We start from the raw sequence: 25971 nt of genomic DNA, 5'->3' as shown, positions 1-25971 counted from the left end.
ACACATTCACAAATGGACAGCAGACATTTCTACATGAGCATGTGTCTATTTACTAAACATTAATTTCATTTCATAAAGTGTTTCCACCACAAACAGCAAAATCTCTGAAAAGCTGCAAATCCTAAAAGACCATTTCATCATTTGAGGGTGTTCCCTATGTCACCCGTGTTTACAGTACAGTTACTCAGGTGTGTAAATAATTACTGGATTGGCTCTTTAAACAATACCTGTAACCTTGACAGGTATCTTTAAGTCCCATCGCTGTTGCTTTGGAAGTGTTGATTGTAGCAGTAGTTCCAGCCTTTTCTAGCTATTAAGCTGGAGTTCAACCATAAAACCCCCATGGCAGATTTTCAGCCCCCAACAGTTCCCTGTTGCTTTGATCTGGGATTTTGTTTCAAGTTCCTGTGATAAAACAGGGTCAGCTGTGACACTGTCCTGGGTCTTAGCTCCTCACAGAAATTCCTACCATTCTTTCAGTGGCCTTTACCTACGGTTAATGTCATCCTTTACTCATCAGTCCTAATGAAATCAGGATCCCACTGTTCATTAACAGTTACTGAGGGATATCTGAAAGGTAAGATTTGTGGTTCTGTTTCCAGTGACAACCACAGCAGCTGCATGGGCAGACTGCTGTTACCTGAATCCATGTTTTGATCTGAATACATCTCAAAGCTGCTAATGCATTTTAAAACTAAAAGAAGCTAGCAAATGAGGCCTTTAGAGTATGGGTCAAGGCTAATAACACCGAGACTAAGTATCTAGCTTTTAATTTGCCAATCATAAATAACAGCAATACAAAAAAGAACATGCTGCCATGTATACAGCATCCCCTCATGTAGTAATAGGATAAAAGCTGGTACAAGAATGATGAAATACAAACCCAAAATGTTTACAGTAGCTTCTGAAATACACATAGCATTGAAGACTGCTGATTGTCATTCGCAGGTTCATAAACAAGAGTTTTTAAACTGGCAACTTTACAAGGTATTGCAAGTCTCCGAAAACAGAGCATGAAATCTCATCTGTCCTAGAAGCCATGTAACCCAGGAACCTGGAGCTACATTTGTTCTTGAGCAAACTAAGGAAAAGCACCAGCAAAACCAGTCACATTCCACTTGAACTTCCAGGAGATGAAAAGGAGCCTATGTATGCAACAGCAATTACTATTAATGGATCCAGATATATGGATCTGATTGGTAAATTCCAGCTTAGCAAAGTAAAATTTGGCTGTTGTTTCATTTTTAGTGCCATAATAAACTATGTGTCCATTCTGAAAAGGTTTGACCACTGTGTGAAGGTCTGGAGCATTCAAAGACTTCTAAAGTTCATGAAATCAACTGTAAATTTTAAACCAAGCACTGAAACTATGAGACAATAAAAGAGTAAAAGGAGCAGTAGTCAGCAGCTTAAGACAGGACACAAACTATGCACTGAGCTGCCTCGAGACCGTGCTTATCACTGGGGAAATCATTACATGTTATTTGCAGATATTTCTTAGGTTTTGATTTCCACTGGGCTCTGTTACTGAGAACAATGTAACTGTGGCCAAACAAGGCACTTCAAAAATTCATATAAATAAGCTTTTATCTAATGGCCATTCAAATTGCTAGGCAGAAACATTACCTTTAGGCCCTTTACATGAGCTATACAGACACTTAGTTACTCGACTAAAGATGACAAGCCAAGTGCTAACAGGCACCAATCATCTTCACCTTCTAGCCTAATTCTAGTATGCTTGCCTGACTTCAAAGTTAGCAGGAGCTCCACACAACTGAAATCTGACAAAGATATCTGAGTGAACCTCCAGGTGATAATGAGTCTAAATATTAAATATCTCTCATTAAGAACTCCTTTATTTTCTTAGCTTGTGGTTTAAATTATTGTACAGGTGTTCATACCTGTAAACATGTTTTGGTTCTGCTGTGACAGCTGTGCTTGGGAACATGAACTGGAAACACATATGAACATTCTTAGTTCAACACAGTATGATCTGTTCCCAACAGATATAACCTATGATGACTGGACTTCAAAAACCCCCAACAAACAGATCAAAACCCAGAAAGGTTACTTCCAACAAGGTCTCTAAAAGAGGTTTTACAAAGGAAGATGATATATATTAAAAGAATTTAACATAAAAGCTTGATGAGGAATTTCAAAATGAATTAAGGATGAAAGGCCTTTGTGCTCCATCTGAGGCTTTCTGAATGCTTTATAAAATCAAAACCACTATGAGCATCTCAATTTGACTTGAACCCCAAACTTCATTTCCCCATGTAAAGAAATCTCCTGGAAATGGGAACACTCTAGATGAAAAAAAAGCCCATTTTTCTTCATGATGAGCTGATACAACCTTTGTGTTCAAAGCATTTCACTGAACTCTATTTTTAAGTAGCTGCATGCTCTATAGCAGTCAGCAGTCATGTCACAGCTGCACTCCTCTAGAGATTCTGCATACAGTTCTAAACACACCGAAGATCCTTTCTCTATTTATCTGAGCAATTCCAAACCATTTCTGAAGAGAAGGAAATTACACGTGAAAAATGTCTCTGTCTGATTCCAGTGAACACTGTGTGTCAGCCTCCAGTTGTGTGTTTCACTTCCACTGCAGAGTGGCTAGGCACGGAAGCTTCTAGAAGCCACTTAAAAGCATTCCACTAGTGCAAAAAGGCTCCATTTTAAGAAAGCTTTTTAGTGGAGATAAATTATTGCTGTAGAAAGCAAGAGAAGAGCACAGCAGGGTCCCCAGTGCTAATCAAAGGACACAGGGCTCCAAGAAAACATCCCTTCCAAACAAACTGTTGGAGAGCCGGAATAGCCCAGGCTGTACCGCAACTACTGCCGGAACACTCTCTTTGTAAGGTTTGGGAATTTCACTCCTCCGTGATCAATATGCTCCGGAGCTATAAAACCCAGGAGCCACTTTTGCAGAGGGATTTTTCTTTGGGAAGTGACTGTGCTGTCATTTTCCACATACAACAAATGCCCACCAGATATATATTTTTCCCCCTGAATGGAAGAACTTTGCGTTGGTCATTTTCACTGTTGGAAAGAATAAATCCCCATGGGGCTGGAGTGACTTGGTGAACTTGTGTAAGCTGTTTAAGCAAGAGTGCTGATCTGAGTGAACACAGTCCTTCTTTGCTGAATTTATTTCAACTTGTGAATGCTATCTCGCATTTTTTCTTCCTCAGGAAGGTGGTTTCCAATAATGTTACAATCTGGATGATCCCTAACCTACATTTCAAGCTTCTGCTTTGATTTGTAGTTAGGTGCCTACCTTAGGAAAAAAGGTTAACAGGAATTCCTTGAGATTAAAAGCTCTGCAAAGCAACGGATACATGGGAGCACTTCAAGCTCCAGCAAACTGGAGAGATTTGTGTGGCTCTGAAGGATCCACTGAAAGCAGAACACTTTCTGTAAAAGTCTTCTACAATGGCTTCATTAGTTCAAAGTGTGACTTTTTCCCACCTACTTGGTTACTGGTATAAAAAATGTTTCTACATAAATTCTACAGTAGTGCAGCAAATTGTTAGATCCTGCAAACTGACCACAGTTTTATTGCTTTCCATGAACTTACAAACTGAACTGACTGTAATACATAACACTGCTGCAGCAGTATTTGTATACTAGACATCAAGAGAGCTGATAGCATATTAAAGACACCTAAAGAATATCATCACAAAGCCCACTGCACTATGTGCTGTAAAAAAATGTAACATAATAAAATCCCTATACAAATGAGCTTCCAGACCAAAGGTAAAATCATTCTTGCTCAAAGATCATGTACCACGGAAGTCCTGTGTGAAAAGTGCAACGGGATTCATGCAGAGTGTTGTCTTTGTACTGATTCCCTGCACAACTGTGAATTTCCTTCAGGGCTTGGACTACACAGTTACAGCAGAAAGGGAGCTGTGTTGCCTTAAGACAATACTACCCACTGGTGTTTGTTACTATGCAACATTAAGCTCCTGGTGCTGAATTGATGGACCAGCCACGTGAATGCTTTCTAGCCACTTCTGTGCAGAATCAAGTTGTTCATTCAAAACAGCTCTCAGCAGAATGTGAAGTCAACCTGGATGACTTTGCATTGCAGTTGCTGGGGAAAACTTATCCGATCCATTCCACTGCTGCAGCTGTGGAGGTGATAAGCACAGCTGGAAAGGTGATAAGAAACATCTGGAGAGGCAGAACTAACAGCAGAGCTGTTTCTGCAATGAATTAACTCTGTGCACAGAAGACTTGAGGTGACATTATCAAAATTTAGAATTAGGAGACTTAATAAACACTGAAATTCTACTGAAACTCAGTGTGGTGCCTGTCCTGTGGCACCTAACATCATAAAAACCTCTCTCCTTTTGAAACAGCAGTATAATTAATTTGCAGGTACTGAATTAGTGGTTGTTCCCAGACTATTATCCTTTGGTGTATAAAAAGACATGGCATTTCAGAAGCCAATACATGGCATGGACTTACTTTAATGACGTCTTCATCAGAGGATTTGCACTCAACTGATTCAGAGATGTCTGTCACAGCACTGTTCTCCTCAATGGAGACCACTTTGACTGGCACTGCCACTGTCTTCCCTGTGAGAATTGCGGTGTTTAGGATTTCCGTGTCCTGTACACAAAGCAAAGCACAGCACTGATCAGAGACAGCCAAAGGGATTTCCAAAAGGCAAGTGTGAGCTCTGGACTTACACTCAAGAAAGATGCATTATTTCTCAGTAGCTAAGGATCTAGTCTCATCTTCAAATAGGTGCAACTTGGTAAAATGTAGTAACCCCAATCTATTTTACCTGCTATATAACACAGCTGTGTTACACACTGTTAAATAGTGAACAAAGTGACTGCAACTAAACTCAGTCCAGGCAAGCACACAACACAGGTAGCTTCTACATTTTAAGTATGTAGGTCTTTTCCCAATACTTACCTTCCAAAATATGAGTTCAGAGTATTTACACAACTGGATTTGATTGGCAATGTCTGGGACAGTATACAAAAGCCTCAAAAGTGATATTGCTCTTTGAATCCAAGCCCACTGCAAAAATGAAGCCTCTCTGTGAACTCCATATCTGGAACTGTTTCAAGATTGTTTAATTTCCTTTGATATGGCCAATGAAGCAGTGTAAGGAGTCCAGAAGGAGTTAGTGATGCTATTAACTGCAAGGAAAATAACAAGGAAATTTGAAGTTTAAACTTGGGCCATGGCATATAAAAGCCCTTCAACGCTCCATCAACTAAGCTAACTCTTCTAACTCCTGAACTGTTTCAGCATAGCTGTATGCCCAAGATTCCAATGCAGGAAGAGCTTAGCTGTTTACTCCAGCTCCCAATTCTACAGAGTGTATAAAATATTCAGCAGAATCCTCAGCACCAAAGCCATGAGGACTGCAGCCGCTGATGCCAACAGCAACAAAACAAGGCATGGATATTGTTGATCCTGCTTTCAATTAAAGCTTAGCAAGTTCGAACTCTTGGTCAGATTTTCATCTGGAAATGTGCTCTTTCTTAGGTTTCTCATAAGAAATCCCACCAAACCTAAAGAAACCCCCAAACCTGTTAGAGAAGTAAGAACTCTAAATAAATCCTATGGCACACATGAAAACAAAGCTACCCAACATAGTAAATCAGAGCCAGATTTACTGGAAATTGGAAAACCTAAGGCCATTCTTGGGAACTCCTGACTTTCAAAGGTGGAGACCACCAGCAGCCATCCCAGACACAAATCCTGCCAGGTACATGGCATCTCTGAGCAAGGGTGCTGGAGTGAAATGCATGGCTTTTGGAGCTTGTTCCACCAGTGTTTATTTCCATGGAGTGGCATTTCGATAAGCCCAGAAACAGATGCAAAGAACCAGGTCTCAACATTTGTGAAATTAACTCAGTCACAAACCCAACCACCTTCTCTCTGCAGACTTCCAAAGCAATAAGCATTGAATAACCCACATACGTTCACCACAAGCTGGTTTAAAGATACTTTCTGTTGTGTATTTGGCTACTGCAAGCGCTGTATGTCCTTTTAAATTAATCTTCTGCCTCAATCCCTTTAAGCCTTATATTTTGTGACTCTGGGTGTTAAATACTGTGAACTAAGGACTCAAGGGCGAAGGAGCAGCAAGGAAGTTTGTGGAAGTGACAGGGCAGCTTTTCAGGCTATCTTAGCTGTGCTTTGAAATGATTCTATTCAGATTCAGTTTTTCCTTAGCAACTGATACGTATTACTGATACAGAAATCTAATTTAAAGGGACAGGTGCAGAGGAAGAGAAATCCTATAAATAGAAACAAGTTTCTGACATAAAACCTACCTTGTGGCATGGAGATTTACCTATATCTGCATTTAATGCTAAGTTATTAAGTTCAAGACAGATTAGCAAACCTTACACACACAAAACAGAAAAACAAACAAGCCCTGTACCAGTGCCAAGAGCATAAAAACAGAGACCTGGTTATGCAATGAGGTGAAAGTTCTGTGCCACAAGCAGCTGAATAAATTCATCATCCAGGCTTAGCTTTCAACAGACTGCCTGGGAGTCACTAGAACTCCCTCCAGCTCAGCTTTGCTCATGTCTGCAGTGTTGAGAAATCAGTGGCCTCAACATGAAGTGAAATATTAAGCAATACAGAAGACAAGTGGTAAGCCCAGCAGAGAAGACCACAAGGCATTCTGGCATGCATGACCATCCTGTGCTCCGGATTTCTCAGCCCTGCCTATCACCAGGACGACACCAGCTGCTCAGTGTGCTCTGGCATCACCCTGGGTGATGGAGAGTCAGCCAGCAGCAGCATCTAAATCGTGTTTGCTGCTCCACCAGCCAAGGCTGCAGCTAAGCTCTTAGCCTGCACCACACCACCACAAGAACACCAGAGGATTAAAATCTGGTACTGGAGATAGGGTTTGAAAACATGGGATGCCATAATGTTAAATGCAGATTGCTTCTTTTCTGTAAGAACAGCTGATCTGATAAATGCAGGACAGAAATGATTCAACAGGAAAAGCAGCTGTCACATAAGCATTTGGGATCTGTAGTATGTCACAAAGTGAACATAAGTGAGCAATTGCATGCTGCTGTGACTAAAAACCAAAACCAAATCAACCAAAGAATCCCCCTGTGACAAACTGCATACACAGGAGCATCACCTGTAAGATGTGAGGTGCTCCTACTCAGCACTAGCAAGGCCACAGCTAAAAGACTATGTCTGATTCTGAGCACTCTATAGCCAAGAAAAACTTTCTCAAGTGAAAACAATTAAAAAAGAACAAGCAGAATAAATCAAAGACCAGAAAATAAGATCCATGAGGAATGACTGAAAGAATTGGGATTGTTTAGCTTAGAAAACAGTAGGGGGGAAGATGATTACTGTCTCCATATGCATAAAAGTCTTCAAAAATGAGGAAGAATCAATTACTTTCCATGTTCATGGACAGGGCCTGAGGTAATGGGCTTAAACTGCAAGGAAGATTTGTTTGACATTAAGGCAATCTTAATTAGAAAAATGATAGAGACTTGACAAAATAGGCTGTCTGAGGCAGAAGAAAATGCACAGAGTAGCCTAATATCTTTGAAGAATTAGTTATAGACATGCTTCAGAAATAACACAGGTTCTTTGAGTCAGGAAAAAGAGGAAAGGGAGCAGATGACCTCTTGTGGTTCCCTCCATCCCTCTATATCAGTCTCATTTTTTTTCCAAAACTGAGCAATAACACAATAACCTATGTACCCTGTATTTGAAACAACCCTATCCTGCTTCCTCCATCCCAAATAAAATGATCCTTCTTCACTGGACAAAATTATCTGTATCTTCAAACCGGAAAAGCCTGGCAGGCAAATGTCACTGATATTCCTGTTTTCTGCACTACACAGAGCAGAGCTGATGTACCAATTGTTAAGTAATAATCTCTCAGTTCTGTTTCTCTCTTTCCAGTAGGCCATTATTGCTGTATCTGAATTCTAAGTGGCTTTGATATAAAGCCATTATTGAAAAGGTTAAGAAACCTTTTCAAATTTCCCAAGACCCTTCTGGAGAGAAGACAGAAAATTTGCCTACTGGCACATTATCAGCAATTAGAAACCTCAATCCTCTGCCCCTTGCTAATGGTTTCATTAAAGGAAGTGGTGTGCATTTGAATGAATTTATTTCTATTAATTACTTCGGAGATGCATCTCCCTCAAAATTGTAAAAGGCATCATCTGCCATGATTAAGGGCTACTGTAATTTCACATCCCTTCTCTGGAGCCCGATGTGAACTTCAGGAATTTCAAACTCATGATGTGCACAAAGGAGATGGAAACATTGTGGATGTTATCCTATGGCCTCATAGCTAGCACCATCACAGCTATTAGAGATCCTCAGCACTGGGAAGCCACCAGTAGCCACCCAGCTACAGCTCTGAGCAGAGATGGAAAGCTTCGTATTTCATCTCCACTGAAAGTGCTTAATAAGCTCATTAGTACTACAGAGATTAAGAAATACTGAAGTATAAGTAATTAATACATCACACACTATACTAAAAGCAGCCTTCAAATCTGTCACCTCCCTTACTCAGTCTCTAAGTGCCCCATGCAATTCTACTGTGAGAGTTTAAAAAAACAAAAAGCCAAAGAACCAAGTCCTGATTCTACTGTCTTTTTGATTAGACCTAAAATAGAAAAATGTGTCCCCTATACCCCTGTATATGGAATAGCCTTATGGCACAGCTTCGGCCTCCTCTGTGTTTCCTTTATATTGCTGCAATAAAGCCAAAGGCTTTAATGTAACGCAGAACTGACCCATTGTCTGCACCCATACACAAACTGTTAGGCAGAAAACTCTAAATAATGTATGAAAGGATCCATGGTCCAGGACTCCTCAAAAGCTGAACTGAACGTCAAAAATAAAAGAAACAGAACTCTGTCTATCCATCTGCTCTGCAATGCTGAGCTCTCTGAACACGCACCGCAGACAAGAGGGCTCTGATTCAGCACCGAACCCGTTTCCCTTGCATTCTGCACCTCCAGGAATACACTTGATTATCCACCAATAAGCAGAAATAGTAATTGAATCATTAAGGATATGTCAAGCAACATTAAGGAAACAGTTGTTCTCACATTAGAACAGGAAACGCAACAGCTGATAAAGGTGGTGATATTTATGTTCTATTTTTAAACACAACACAGTATTCTGTTTGCAAGCTAATTTGGGAGTATACAAACAAGATTACTAAGAAACCTTTGGAGAGACTAAGAACTCATTTAAAATGCAGGTGCTTTACAAAATCACGCTATCTCGGCCATTTCCATCTTCTTTCATTTTTAAAATCCCCCAAGAACTAATTTACTTTCTGTGCAAGCAGCAACTCAAGTTTTAAAACCAAATCTATTTTGTGTGACAAAAGACCAAAGCATCTGATAGCGATGCTTGGACTTGCTTCCAATAGATTGAAAAACGGGGAAAGCAGTGTAAATTGAAAAAAAAACCCAAAACCAGAAGAAGGATGAGTGATAAGCATCGGTATCCAAGCTGGAAAGAAGTTCCTGTAAGCGTATTACAAACTGTAAAAAAGCAAGGGTTGCCATTTCAAAGGCAAAATGAAGAACTGTATATGCAATTCTTACTGACATAAAAGGGAGATTTGAGCTCTGAACTTCTGCAGAAGCCTCAAACTGTCTCTGCAGCACAATGACCAAATTCCAACAACATCTGACTCCGATACTGCACAGTTGGGTTTTCTGTATGAAGGACTACCTACTCCTGGTTAGAATGGTTATTTCCTGTTATCAATGAATAAAGCATATGAAGGAAATAATGACTATCTAAACATATTTAACTAGCAAACAGGAGCACTAAAGAACAGTTTTCTTGTTCTTCTAATGGTTAGAGGAAGACTTCAGAAGTTAGCCATAGGCTTTAATCAAAGAAGACATTCAAAAACAAACCACTGAATTGTGTAAGAAATTACTTTAAAAGTTTATTGATGTTTTAACATCAAGCTAGATTTCAGCAGAACTGAGTAAATGTCTTTACTCAACACAGCATTTTCATTACCCACGAACATAACATCCACTCCTTCCCAGCCCAGACAATATCTTCTGTACTAGCTCAAATCAGCACTACATTTGTTTGCCCAACACACCAGCCTTTTGCGATGGTCCTGAACCATCAAGGCTCTGCACCAAGGACACAGAATTTTACCTGTCTACACAAACCTTCAGCATGCTTCAGAAATGAAGCCATGAGGTCACAACCTGATACCTACTACAGATAAAGAAAAGCCTCCCTACTGGCATATGTATACAGCAAATCTGGTACATAATGTTCATTGCAGGAGCAACTTCCACTGTTCACAGTTGTACCAGTCTAGTGGTTTGGAACTCCTGTGTATGCCTGTAGCAAGTTACCACCATTACAAACCTTGGTATTACATTTGAGTAGATCAGGAAGAGAGTTAATTGACATTTAAAAATTCAAATGGTGAGACTGGAGTCAGGCAGGGTGTCAGACATAACATTATATCACACTGAGACCTGAGCTCAGTGAGACAGCTATACAGGACTTGACGCAAGTATCACCACTCAACAGGAATCAGAGCTCCATCAGAGTTAATGTGGATAAAGTCCACTAGCAGTAGTATTGGTCTAAACATTTTCTTCCACAGCAGCACCCATTGTGCTGCTTCACCCAAAACTCAGCAGAAGTGATCTTCATAAAAATCAGTATTTTCTTTTGAAAGGGAAAATAACATCCATAAAGCTCATGTATTCGATACAGAGCTGAGGAGAAGCATGTGCGCACATCTGGTCATCTGAAGTTAGGGAATACTACAGTTGACTCTGCAGGAATCTCACATTTTACTCCTTCCCTGTTACAATCAGGGGACTTCCACTGATGTCAGTGGGAGCTCTGTGCAAAGAGCAAGAACACAGGATACGAGCCTTAGTTGCTAGAATTTAGCTGAAGAGTAAACCTTGTGTTCATCCAACCTCTCAGTTGTAAGAAAGCAAGCGTTCAACCATAACTAATTTAGGAACTAATTCAACATTAAATTGCAGCAGAATGAGGAAGCAAAGTGACAGCTGTTTAATTAAACTGTAAATCCGATTAGATGGTGTTATCAAGAGAAATCCATGGGAGCCTGAGGTCATGAGAATGGTCCTGTTTACAGGCTGAAAATTCTCCTAGTATAATCTCATAGAATGATGTTAATCGCAGCTTAGCATTGTGATTTCTCCCTCACGCAACCATACCACCCCATGAGTAACAAACCTATGCTTGTAGACCTGAAGGAGTGACACACTTATGCCAAATATGCTTTAATCTATAAGTAAAGTTTCCTGAACAAGTTTGTGGAAAAGAGGCAGCTGGGCACTGCCTGCCTTAAAATCAAACCAATAATTGTCTTAGGGAAAAGGACAGAAGCAGCAAGTCCCTGCATGCTGCTGACAGCACTTGAATCAGTGAAGACAATACCTATGCAGGAGAGCTCCGGGAGCTGTACTGTGCTTCCAACTACTGTTCAACCCATCACCCTTGATGAACAGTGGCACGTTGGCAACACAGTTACAAGAGAAAAAGATGGAGATGAGCGAGATAGAAAGTAAACTTCACATGTGCCAGCTGCAAACACCGTAAGTAGTCTACTGATGAGCACTAAGTTATGCATCACAAGTTTCCAGGGCATCCTAGTTAGAGCAATGAGCAGGGCTGTACTGCACTGCAGACAACTGTTATGCTGATCAGTGCATCTAATAACACAATGGTTGTAGATTTGAGTTATTAATACTACTGAGATTACAGCTGATTAACAAAATAACATTGTTAGGGAGCAGACTGTTTATCTACATAATCCTATGATTAGAAGTGAATTATACATTGTGCTTTCTGCCAACTGGATTTTCTGAAACTCCACGTTCATGGAGAGTATATACAAGAAGGGAAAGAAGCTGACATTCCGTTTTCAAGTTCTTAGCACACATTTCAGAAGACCAGGATTGTTTCTACAGACCAAAGAGCCTGCGTGACTGAGGACGCCCCTGGGGCATTCGCTCCATAGCAGGCAGTGGGGAAGGGCAAATTCTCTTTCTTTCACTTAAGGTCCTTTGCAACCCTCAGTATTCTATGATTCCACTTCTACTGGCCCATCACATGTAAATCCTGCTCTGCTTCCTTCACCAGTTTATAACATGGCAACTTTTACTTCATGAATACTATCACACCGCAAAAGAAATGGTGTAATGCCATTAAGCAGTAAAACCAAAGGGGAACAACCTGCTTACTTAATACATCCCTCAGTATTCAAATATTGACCTAAATGGAATCCAGGTTACTGCATGACTCTCAGGTTCATAGTGCCAGGGAAAATATGAACTAATAAATCAACAGTGGTGAAAAATTAGGCCATTCAAAACCTATATATATATATATATATATAAGAGACAGACTTTTAACTTGCCATTTCTGCAATCTTGTTTCTGATGAGGACAGCAGAACAAAGGATCTCAAAGTTTCTTTTGGATGATAATCCTTTTCGACACATGACAACACTGCAAGGTATCTTCTCTTTATTAAATCTTTGTTAAATGGCCAACATTGTACATGGCACAAAAATTAAGGACAATACCTGCCCTGAAGAGCAAATAACGCAGAAGTCAAAGAGATAAAACACCACCCATGGGAAGACCCAAAGGTGGACATTGGCATTGTTCTGTCCTTAGCATGCACAACACTTGTTTGAAGACCTTGATCAACATGATGTCTGTGGGTCTCAAGGAGTCTTAAAGAAGGTAAAATGGAGGAAATGTGAAAACAAGGACATAAGGCAGGGATTCAGACTCATATTTCTCACCTCCCACAAGAGTGGCTTTGACCATCATCACTATACAGGTAAAACAGTAGCAGATTCCTGGGGCCCGAAGGAGGGAAAGCAAATGGCACTCAGCTGGCATGGAAACATCCTGAACCCAGCACAACCTTCCCTGTAGTTTTTCTGAACCATGTAATTTATGACAAAGATCTCAGTGTCTTCAAAATGGGAACTCGGTGTTCTGCAAATGCAATGTCTTTTTAATCAATGATCTTGTCTCTGTTGAGTCTCCATATTGAGATAAATCTTACTCACTGGCCCCCTACATTAGCAACAAACTGTTCCATTTGCTTCCTTGTTTGTGCAGTTTTCTAATACCCTGCTAGTGAAATTTTTGAGTCCTGATAAATTATGCTCTGCAGATAGAAAAGGGGAACGTAGAACATATTAACAGATAGGGATGGAGAAAAATATCTCTGGATTCTTGGATGACTAATCCACACTTTCCTTGAAGTGAATCTACCCTGTTAGTATTCAAACGTGCAAAAGGGAACATAGCCAATGATTACTTTGATTTAACAGATGAAGGCTGTATTGCTAAATGTAATTCCATCATCACTCAAAAGTGAGCATCTCTCTCTAAAAAGGAGAAGCTGAACAGAATTAACCATGCCTTTAATTGCATTGCTCTGTTTACAGTCAGTGATGTAAGATGATAGAAAAATGTTAGAAAGCCATTACTCAGATCTCTGTATAGGTACAAAGGCCACATTGACTTAAGGTCAGGTACAGAGGTCTGGACTCTACCCAGATAATTACGGCAACAGGATATCACTTCTCATTGCTTGTGATTTTGAATAAAAAAGTACAATCTTAGCAGCATAAAGTTCTCATTTGCAAAGCCCATGAACAGTATTCTGGTTAGCAGAAAAATGAGCAATAGACATACCCTATTTACAATAAGGATTAACCCTCCAAAAAGGACAGTGAGAGACATTTTGCTTCAAGCTGCAGGCTAATGAATGCCCTTTCTTCAGAGCTTATGGAAACCGCAATTATACTAGCAGACAGGATAGCTTTCTGTGACCTGCTGAAGAGGAATAACCAGTCTCTGTCTCTTCATTTCCTGTGGGTTTGAAACTAGGTGGTATAAAGAAACCTTATTAGCTAGTAGGTCCAGACAGGTGTAATACCTCCGAAGGTCCTGTCACTTCTGCTTCTGACCAACTGAAAATCAAACTCATATTTAAGAAAATTCATTTCTGAACTGAATATTTCCTTTATTGTATTTGTCACACTAAGTTTACCACATGCAGTTCAGAGCTTCATGTCAGAGCTGTAACAGTTTGCCACAGGCACTGAGACTAACCAAGAAATCTTATTTCCTCTCCCTTACGGAATCAGGATCCAAGTGTTTAGATTAATAATTCTACCAGTAAAGTTCCACTGTCTGAATATTAATGCTACTTGTATTTATTAATTCCATAATAGTGGTCCCATTCCAGTTCCACATGACAGATGGATGTCAATATGCTGAGCAATGACTGTAAAAAGAGACTGTTTCTACCCCAAATAGTAAAAAAGAGCAACCGGATCAACTGATTCTCAGCAGATCTCGGTGTGTAACTGATTCTTCTTGTTTTCTGAACAGATCTAGGAATGAGAAAAATCATTCCCACACCATCTGATGCAGTTTGGGTTTGGTTTTCTTGCTGAATACAATACTGAAGTGTTCTAGTTTTCTTTCTATTTCAGTTTCAAAAAAAGATTTGGGAAAATATAAAGTCCCAATGTTATATATATATAGATATAGATATACAAAATCAGATTACTTTTATTTATAATATATGGACCTTCAAATACCATTTTGGCTAAATGGGTCTTGATTTGATCTCTTATGGCTGTTTCAATTATTTTATATAAAACCCCTTTATTTTGTCTTAAAACCCGTCTTTACCTAGCATAAAGCAATGTGGAATGAGAAATGTATGGTCCTTTTCCCACAGACAGCAACCATGAAGGAGCTTAGCAGATACAGCTACCTAAATTGTGAGGAACTAAACCAGTTACCAAGTATGTTGGAGAGACATTCCCTACAGCAGCAACAGCCAGCAAGCCTTCTGCAAGGAAAGAGGTGTCAGGCAGATTCCTCCAAGACTGAAGACAGCAAATAGAGTGAAACAAAGTGTCTGAAATTCCTTCTTCCACCTGTCACAAGAACTGTTACCCTGCTTGAACCACGCAGAGCAACACGCTTAGCTCACGCATGATGATGTATTATACCTGCATTCAACACTGCTTTCTATGAGTCAAGTCCTCAAGAAATAACTTCAAACCATCCCTACCACCCTAAATTACTCCAAAAGAAACCTTACTATATAATTTACCCCCCAGGTGATGGAAACTGCAAATTAATAAGGACATAAAATAAAATCAACTGAATGTTTTCATGCTTGTGTCTTCCTGTACCATCTTAAAAGTGGCAAATGTGCAGGTTGTCCTTTTCAAGTGTCCGTCATGATCAATGCACATCAACAGTGACTGAGCCTTTGGCTGGGGGCCTCTCTGTTTTGCAGAAGCTGTGACAATAAATTCAACCAGGAACAGCTCAAGTATTATGTTAAAGCTGTCTTGATTTCCTGTTTATTAGAGCAGATCTGTCAGGATCCAGTGGCCAAGATGCATTTTCAAAGAAAGATGGTATTTCCTGCTGGGTGGAGGAAGAGTTTGTAACTGAAAATGACTTCAAAGGGAACAATTCTGGAACCACTTAAAACATAGAAGAAGTTTTAAGGACCACTGCAGGAGATGGGAAGCAGAAACCCTCGTTTTTTTCTCTATATTTAGATATAAATGAAACAAAACCCTGATTTTTTAAGATATGTGTATGTGTAACACAGGAAACTACCTGCTCTTCTTGGTGACATTTCATTCCTTACTTCCACTATTTTGCTAAATCGACTTAGAAATGAAAGCACTTACATAGGAAATACATTATCTAGAGAGCAAAAATTGTAGTTATGGGTTGAAATGTGAGTGATTACCTGAGATATTCCAACTCCAGCATCACTATCAGTTATTTTGAGCATATAAAATGCAAACAGATGAAAAACTGTAAAGTGACAGGTTAAAAGCCCTTATTCTGAGACAGACATACTTGAGAACCATCGCCACTGTTGCTTCAGAGCATTGCTACTTATGGATGTAAGTATGCTTACAGATACTTACAAATACATTTACACCTGATGAAGACAAGAAATAAACTGTTCTCTTGAAAACTTATGTTTGCATACATTTATGCAGTGCATAAATTATACATAGTAGACATATGATGACATCTACAATAGGCAGTCATATAAATATTTTTTTATCTAACAAGCACTCTTAGAAGAGTAGCCACTTGAAAATCAAGAGTAACATATTAAGACTATTAGTTCATTGACTGTAGCCAGTTACTACATTCCCAGGAAAGGATAAATATTTGCTACAGATACCAAAAGCTATGTCAATAAAATGGCCTCAGAAACTGCAACACATTCTATCCTTTGTAATCACAAAAATGGCTTTTCATTTAGTCAAACATCTAAGGAATCATTGACCGAGAAAGCCTTCAGCTATGATGAACACCTCTCATGTTTTCTCCATTGCTGAATGGTCCTATTAAGTTTATCACAGCTGGGAGTGGGAATACTGGTAAAGCCTGAATGGAAGAGAAAGGCAATAGCCACCTGGTGATCTTGCAATGGAATAGTTCATGGATGCTTAAGCAGCCATGGATGGAGCTGTATAGTATTTTCTTGCTGAAATAATTTCATGGCTTACAGTTCTCTTTTGTTGCAAAAGGCCTAATATGTGAAATCTGTCAATTCAAGGGCATTTTCTGGGCGCAAGATCTGTCAGTCATTTACTTTCCTGTTTCATGAGTCCAAGGAAGTTATTTGGAAATGGACTGTCAGTTAAATTGGGTTTGCTCCACCATTAGGCAGAACCAGCAGAGCTCTGGTGATGTCTCCTGTCTGTGACGACAGTGGGAATATAGCTGGTAGTAAAAAGGCAATTTTCATTAGCAATTTGAAATTCTTCCCATGTTCATTTCAATTAAACCTGCGGCCCTATTATATAGTTGGCTATATATCTACAATAATATTGCTGTAATAGCTGTAATCAATAGGCAGTTGCAGATCAAAAATATACAAGCATATCAGGACATACGCATGGATGCACACACAATTACACACTACATGCATATATATGAGTAATCTATATGCACACAAATACACCAACAATGATAGTGGAAATGAGATTAAGAGACATCCCATGTTAATAGAAGCCACATGCTTGATTATAAGCAGACGGGGCAGTACTTTTAATTTTATATATAACTCATTTCTATCTTCAGAAAAAACAGCCTGATTTAATTGGCTGTGATGCTAATAAGATATGACAGATACCAAGGGCTTTCCACCACTTAATGGTGATCTGGCTCACACTGATACTTTTGTTGTTGTTTATCCCTTAGCATGTTGCAGATGTTCACTGTGGTCAATATGAAACCAGCATCATCACTGGCACTGGTGGAGCCCGTAAAGACACAGTGTACAACAGTAGCAGAAGTCATGCTGGGCAGCAGAGATGAAACCTTAAGGTGGTTTCTGAATGACAGGAGTCAAGAAAAGCCTTTCAGAAACCTTACAGTGAGGGTCTGATATTTACAAATACTTATGTACACTTTTTACTCGTTTCAGTTTGCAATGCTGCATTATTCATCAGTAGCAGGTAAAGCTACTGATGTCAAGGATGTTTCATAAATTAAACGATATGCTAAAGAGATCCACATAGGTGTATTTTTCGGGATGTGCTTCCCAACAGATCCAATTTACAATTTGCAGCTCTGGGAAAAGACTGAAGTGCCTAAGAACAGAGTGCTATTTACATGCTCTGAGGTATCATGCCTGGCCTCCAGATGCTCTTCTGTAAGGGTACAGGTCTCCTGTAGGGCCTGTGTCATACCTGGTACTCCTGGATGGATGGCTCAGACTTTATGGCATCTTTAATGGAATTAAACACCTATATGTCTAATTAGACGCTTGGATCACCTTTTTCTTCCTCCTCCTTGGATTAACTTGTTTCCAGGCTGCCTTCTTTGTGCTTCAGCTCCCCATTTACAGAAGGGCAACTGTGCTTGCTCCATGTGCTTACAGCCAAAGCAGAAACTCTTTTAGAGTCAAGGAAAACATGGTGTCGACTCCTGGAATTTCAGGTGGAGTCCCCACATTCTACCAAATACGAGCCGAGGTTTATATAGTGCTTCAAGCCTATACTGATGATGAATAAACCTTGGGAAATCGAGGTGAAATCTTACCTAGCCTGATTGTTTCAAGGGAATGGCACAGTACTGCTCACCATGCAGGGTGGCATGCAGTCTGTGCACCTATAGAGTCTATAGGTGAAGCAATTTTAAGTGCTTTATGGACTTTAAGGATTAAGTCCCAAGGACAATTTGTTTTTTATAAGTAACCGGGGTACTGTGCATGATACATGCATGATTTTTATGGCCACGGTGGAGGGTTGTGAACTTGTTTTATTTGTGTAGATTAATATGTCATGGATTATTAATGAGTTACCTTCTCCTTCTAATAGGCAGTATTCATCTTCTACAAGCTCTGTAAGGTCCTCAGCTTTTGGCTGTGGAGTGCACACGAGCACTCGGCTCAAGTTTGTGGATATCAGAACTATTTGAACAATAGTGGGAGTGAAGCAGGCAGCTTCTGCAATGTTATTTTGATTTAATTTCATCTACTTTCAAATCAGGAAAAGAAAATTTCTTCTTGCTCATTTATTTTGGCAGTACAGTTTTAATTTTTGATAAGCAAAATGTGTAAGAAAGACACAACAAAGACGTCTGCTGTGGAGAAGTAGTGATAAAAATGCAGAAAATAGTCATTATTATTTCCTATCCTTTCTAGAATGTTCTTCCCTTTAAAATAGTTTATTGATTTCACTGACTTCATAGCAGGTCTGCATAAGCAAAGCACATAGAGGGCAGGAACGAGATTATTACATTAATGAGAGCAGATGCTGAGCAGACATCAGAAACTTACTGCAGTTAAAAAGATGAGAGAGTGACATGGGGAAATTAAATTATTGATTAGACACATGTCTAACAGACTGGTGGGCCTTATAATATATAGGAACTAAACCCAGCATATATCCAGATGAAGGCAAAGTAAATATAAGAGGTGTATATAATCACAGATTAAATCACTTCCTCCTTATTCAAGGAAAAATATGTTTTACCTTCAGGGTTTGCTCTGCAAGATCATGCTGGCTGGAGGGTCGTGGCTAAAGAAACATCCTTGAAATAGGTTGTTATGACCATTGTATAAGTCTGTGATATGAAGGACAAAGGGATCAAATCCATTTGTTTAAAGCAGTATTTTATTTGCCAGTATAACCTGGAGCAACCACAGTCACATTATTTTTATCTGAGCATCTCACAGCAACTTACTAAATTGAAAGGGGCTTGAAAAAAGATCTGTGTGCTTACAAGCATGGCTGCTTTTTCTAACTCTTTTGGATGGGCTAATAAAAGACATCACCTCTTGCCACAAACCTTGCTTCACTTACATCTTTACTCTTCTGAACTAGAACAACATTGCTAGTATTGAGTAGAGGAGACCGGCATTCATGTTTTAGCAGGGAATTGTCCTTTATAATCAGCAGCACAGAATGATTCGTAAGCCAAATAACTTCTGAAATATTAACTACTGTGTCTATTGTAAAGACGAGTGAACTGCTGTGGACTTGAGTATTGCCAAAGGTTCCAAAGAGGCAGAAACTAACTCCAGACCTGTGGCTCCAGGTCCATCAGACAATCCCTATTTTTGCCTATCGGGATCTCCCCGTCCTTAATGAACAGTCCATACTTTGAATGAGGTAAGAGCAGTGAGGAGGAATTACTGAGTCTCGAATGACTCATTTATTACCACATGAAGCTCACTCCTGAAGCTTCCAGGCATTCTTAAAACATATGCCGCAGGACATCTCGTGCCAGCTGGCAGCTCCACTGTTAGTCACTGCTTTTCAATGCCTGCAATTGACATTTTGTCCCAGATCCAGCATCTAAAACATAGTCTTCTCTGCTGGCTCAATTGAAGCTTCAAGTCATATAAAACTTCTTGGTATTGGCAGACAGACGTGTAGTACCCTTATACAAGATGATCCCAAAGTACATCCAGGTCTTAGACTGATCGCTTTAGTTTCTTCTACTGACATAATATATGCAGCAGGAGGCCTTCTACCTTCTGTTAGCTCTCCAAAATGAGAACTCAAGATCACAAAGAGGTTATACCAAGCCTTTTGGATTTCATTCAGTTGTGCACTGTTTCAGGACATAGAAGGAAAGGAATTCACCTTTGAATCACACAAGGTGATTTTGTCCACATGCTCTTTCCCCGGCTAAACCCTGGTAAAATCCGGTTTGTGCAAATGAAAATAAAAGTGTTATGCCAAGGTAACAAAGTTTCCACGTTAATGAAAAAGAAGGTATCAATTAGTTCTCCCTGCAATAGCATATTGAGAGAAGAACTCAATGAGGAACCTGAAGTTTTGACCTGTCAGAAGTAGTTTGGGGTAGAAGGTGTACATAAACAGGCTATGCTACAGAACCATACTACACGTAAGCGCATTACGTGGTGTAGTTACACACTAATGTGATTTTCCAATACGGAATTTAAAGGCTAATGTTTCCCTCTATCATTTTCTCAAACTCTCCAGTGAACTTGAATTACTTTTTTACACTTATTTAGTTTAATCGAAATACTAATTTTACCACCTTCAAAACACTCACAGCTCTGGTCCTACACGGCCTTGGAGAGCAGTGTCCAACATAGCCACTAACCCTGGCAGTTGCAGTCACCATTTGATACTCAACTACTGTAATTAGTAAAACTGTGCTGTTGCTATTTTTCAGTGATAGAGGATTTCCAAAAGCAAATTACAGCCATAAATTACATCATTACAGCCTAGATTAATGTTCTGTGAGGTAACAAATCTTGCAGAAAGACAATCAGCTTTACTAGAGAAAAAAACAGAGAGGACAAACCAGCTAACTGGGACCTGACTAATGCCAGCTGTACTTCTGTTCCCATTTGCTGCTGCAGTTCCCTCTCTCACCAATGTACTGGCTTGATGATGCTCCTGCTATGGTGCTGGTGCTTTAAATATCAGCCATGATTTGTTTCTGAAGGGAAAACCAATCTTGATAGGCTCACAGTCTGTGCCAATTCCCATTGCCAGGCCCTGCAGTTTAACTATGGTCTGAAGTACACACCACAGCAAAGGGGCACTGCCACAGTGTAGTTTTGGTCTGTTAATTCATTCAGCATATGTGCGTGGATCTGGACAGCTTGGGCACTGCAGAAAGATCTCTGAAAACAGCCTCTCTAGCTTAGCAAAGTAAATTCTGTTAGTAGTCCAAGCTCTGGTAAGCTCTTTGTACCCTTTTGGTGCTGGGACAATGAATAGCTCAAATCCCATCACCACCACTGCTCCCCATGTCCTTATAGCAGCTGCTACACAAGCAGAAAGAGCCAGAAGCACAGCACTAGCTTTCTCTCCAAGACTGCACTGAATCCTGTCCTAGCTTTTAGTGTTTTATCTCCCTCAAGCAGAATTACTGAGTTTGAATTAGAGTCCTAATGTATTCCATGACAAACATCCTCAGTGATGAGAGTCTGGCTGAATAACGGAATGTAAACTGAAAGCAGGGTAAGGCAAACATGCATCTATAGCAAACTGAAGGTGAAAAGTTGCTAGTTTTTTAATGCTTGAGGTAGCTCATTATAACACTGAGGCTTATAAAAGTCCTGGTGATTATTTTTCCCCCCATGCTCACTCATTATCTTCCATTAGAGTAAAGCATATTCCTGCTGTCTAGACAGGTTCACTGTCCAAGCTGGAGCACCTCAGAGCCTCATTAAGAGTCCAGCCTAAACAATTCCTGATTCTGCTAGGTGAGTATTTCACCTGATTGTGAAGAATGAGGTAATCCCCAGAAATAGAGAAGCTTTACGGATCAAAATCATCATTAGAGGCTGCCAACTACCACAAACTGCTTCTGTTCTTCAGTGTAAGTCATAGCTAACCCACTTCATGCTCAAGCTGTTTGCAGATATAGCTGCTCTGCTCTGGCAGATGTGGTTCAGCCTGTCAAGTGACAGCATGCAAAGGTGGAAACACTCACTGTTTAGGGTAAACAAATGTTTGGTTCCTGGAATGAGCTTGGGCAGTGCCTGGACTTACATTTATCAGTTAAGACAACTGACTGTTAGCTAAAGCTAATGAGAAAGCACCAGTTCAGATGAAAACTAGTACTTCTATAAGTAAACTTGCATAGGATAGAGCATGATCGAACCATCGAGACTGCCGAGTTCAGTTCTCCTCCCAGCACCTTGGGAACAAAGTCATTAACGTTCTTCCATTTCCTTTGACACTTCTTTCAAACCCTTCACAGCTGCAGTGCAGTGCTGTGGGAGGTTCAGAACCAGACACAGCGTTTGCCCCATTGATGGCCATGGTCAAAGCCTGAACTGCTTCACACACACACACACTACAGTCTTACAAACTGCTAACTCTTCTGCCTTGAAATTCCAGTTCTATTTCAGCTGCAAACTTCTGCTTGAAAGGAGATCTGAAACTGATGTCCTGCTCCTGCTGAGAAGTGTTTCTCTGCCCTCCTGCATCTGACTGGGCAGTGAAGGCAGCCGGGGAGGGCACACAGGGTGAATACAGTCCTTAACAGCTACAGCATCAAAATACACAGCCCTGGAATGTCCCTCTTAAGCACTATCATCTGGGTCCAGAGCTTGCTTTCTGCAGGCTAGTTATTTTGTCTCTGCATGGGCTCAACTCACATGTGTGTGGCAGCTGTGAAACTGCCTTTGTGCTTGTGTTAAACAATGAACATTTTAATCAGCTGTCATTTCAAATATAAACTTGCTATTAAGACGTTTTCTTCTGATGGAGCCGTGTCACAAACCGGAACCAATACGTAAGGCAGTCCAAAATCCTGCCCAATAAATCACAAGGACAAAAGAATCTCCAGACAATGCAGTGCCACGGAACAGTACCAGAATTATCTAAAGTGGAATGTGGACTTGACTCAGGATAACTTGTAGTGTTGAGCATCAGCATGGAAGCATCTGACTATCTCCATGTAGCGCTGCACTGTGCCACGCTGTCAGAAGGAAGAGCCCACAAGCAGTACTCTGCTAACACACACAAGTGATCAGCATCCAGAATGGACTGGCTGGGGGATCTCAAATACCTATGCCTGCTATGCAGCATCCTGCATCACAGTGTCAGCTATGCTGTCCCTCCTTTCCCATCCATGGAGCTCAGTTTCATCCAACCTTGAACAACACCTTGACTTTGATTAGCTTGGCTTGCAGACTGAGAATATTCTAGAGGTCTCTGACTTGTCTGTCATTTGCCTGTGTGCAGCATTTGGTGCTGTGAGACACTCCTGTTCAAGGGGAGCATTCAGGTATTAACCACAACACCAAGCATCCAATAACTGAGCTGCTGGCTGTCTGATGCTCATTATCACTGTTCTGCAATTTTGCCTTTGGTTTGCAGGATTTCTCTCCTGACAAGGCTGAGAAGTGCATATATTAAGGCTCATATTAATATCTCTCTACTACAGACAGGAAAATCAGCAAAGAAACACAGAAGTTTTCTGTATGTCAGGGATCCTTAAAAGTCTGGAAGCTGGATGACCCCAGTTCTCCTCAGCATCTTAAAAATCTCAGAATAATCTATTCAACAGCAATGTCAGATATGAGGGATGCTGGGAGAGGAAATTATACATATTGTTGTGCTGCACAGAAAATGACATACAACTTGATCCAATGGAAAAATTAATTCCAGCCAGCTGAGATAGCCTTATTGATCCATTCTCATTTCCTGCAAAAGGCAGGACTGAGTGTGACTGTAGTATAGAAAAGGAAAACAGAAGCTAAAAGCAAAAGCTCAGGGGTTGTAGAAATGACAACTGGGACTTAAGGCACCATTAAATTGAGCCATATTGAATTCTTTATGTTGTCTGCATCTTCTGACCACTTTGAAATCAATGAACAACAGTTCACTCTTGTTTTGTTTTTTTTGCTGCTGTTTCTTGATGGGCAGCCAACAAAAAAGCCAATTCTTAACAGATAAGATTAATCAATGAACATTGCTAGTCACAGCTCAACGCATCACGTGAGGCAGCCAATCTATAAGCAGGTATGCAGGATCCTGAGTTCATCTGCTATAAATATAGAGCAATGACACAAACTGTAGTGGAATTACAAGCACCATAAATCTAAAGGGGGGAATGCTACCCTCATTTAAACAATAGCAACCTGCCATGATGGAAGTTGTAGGTATACAAGTGATCTCAGTTACTGCTTCTTCCTTAACATCATAAGATTGGAACTCTGGTCTTTCATGCAGAGCACCCTGTCTCGTAACTGAACTATAAAAACTCTTGACTGCATGGTATTATTTACGGCTTCACAGTTCATTTAAGTTGTCCCAGTTATTAATAATAATAGGATAGTTTTACATCAAATAAGTTTCTTTCAACTCACAGTGTTTATTTGATGTGATTCATAATTAAATTACCTGACACAATAGCTGTCAGCTGAAGAGCTGATATGCAGACTACCTGTTTCTTTGTTTGTGATAAGCAAATCAGGAAATGGATGGGTTTATATAGCCTCAGCTTTTATCTTCTGGAACATTCCCAGTGCCTGTTGCACCCTGCTTAATTCAAGATGGAAAGATTAACATGAGAGAGAATTCTGCACTTGTGTGACCTTGAAGCAGATAGAGCTTTACAGTGGGGAGTCAAGAGTGTGCAGGGATAGAAACTATTTATTTAGGTCCATATTTTAAAATGGTATTACAGGGATTTCATTACAAAAGAAATACCTTTACCTTAGGGAATGGCATACACAAATGTGTATAGTAAACACACATTGCTTTGGGAGCTAAGGGTTTGATCCTCTGTGTTTTAATGGTGAGCAAGTTAACAAGCATACATAAAAAAGTGGTTAGGCTGAGTCACAGCTCTGCATCTTTCATGGCATTTGCTTACTTATGCAGCAGAACTGTCAATACACTGATTTCTGAATATAAAGGAAGGTACATGGAAACCAGGCATTTGTTTGAAGGACTACTACTTTGGTTTTATATACAGGGATCCAGATAGTCTTGCATAAATACTAAACCACTGATTCCCCATCTTGCTCCCATGAAGGAGCTTTCCTTTAATATTAATGTGTCTTCCTGGCATTAAACAATGAGCTTATACATAGCTCTTCTACTTTGTTCTATACCAAAGCAAAATTTTATAGTGTTAAAAATACATATTATACATTTAAAGCATTAAATTTCTTGCCAGATTTCCTACAAAAAGGACTTGTGTTGGACACAAACACACAGACTTCTTCAGCAGGATTTGTGTGTGTGCACATGCTAGAAAAGTGAAAAATTTGGGGTTTGCTTTTTAATATAATCAAGAGGTAAAATCAATATAATTGGCTACATTTCCTTGTGACAGGATAGAAAGTGGAGGACCATGAGGAAAGAAGGTAACCTGCCTTCTACACCTTAGCTGACAAGTGCTGAGTTACTTGTGATTCATTGAGGAGATTTTCAAAAGCAGCTTAGCAGACAATTAATTAAGTTCCTATGAAAGCACTTCCCTAATTGATCCTGCAACAAGTAGTATGAACTAAGAAATGCCAGAATAGGGCATAACTCAGACAGTAGATTTCCTCTATTGGAAGACTGAATCTTTGGGGTAGACTTTTCCTGCCAGCAGACAGTGGGATATATTTTCTATTTTGCCTTAAGAAATCTCATTTTCTTATTTAACTCCGTACTCAATGAATTTTACTACCCCCAGTTTCTATAGATATTTTACACCTGCTATGACTTAAGTGAGTCAAGAGATCTGAAGGAAGGACTGTGTGCCTGAAACAGCACCTATCTTTTTCCTTGTATATCAGATGGTCTAATAAATGACATTACCTCTTTACAATTCTTGCCTCAGCGAATTATTGCTATTCAATGATGGAAATACAACATACAAATCTAATCTTATAAATCCATACTTTGAGTGAGACATACAGAATCTGAAACAG

General features: G+C 39.9%; 1 protein-coding gene across 1 annotated transcript in view; it reads right to left on the bottom strand.

Moving 5' to 3' along the window:
* Nucleotides 1-25971, bottom strand: part of TMEM132C (transmembrane protein 132C) — a gene marked incomplete at its 5' end in the record, with an annotated part of 144004 nt that overhangs the window by 23015 nt on the left and 95018 nt on the right. Inside the window, one exon of the mRNA XM_031045510.2 lies at nt 4477-4620. Within this exon, the coding sequence (XP_030901370.2) occupies nt 4477-4620 (144 nt within the window). The remainder of the gene's footprint in view (nt 1-4476; nt 4621-25971) is intronic.

This window comes from Melopsittacus undulatus, chromosome 12 (genome assembly GCF_012275295.1).
Source record: "Melopsittacus undulatus isolate bMelUnd1 chromosome 12, bMelUnd1.mat.Z, whole genome shotgun sequence".
Taxonomy (NCBI): Eukaryota; Metazoa; Chordata; class Aves; order Psittaciformes; family Psittaculidae; genus Melopsittacus; species Melopsittacus undulatus.
Note: the sequence above shows the minus strand (reverse complement) of the source record. Positions and strands in the feature narration are given on the sequence as shown.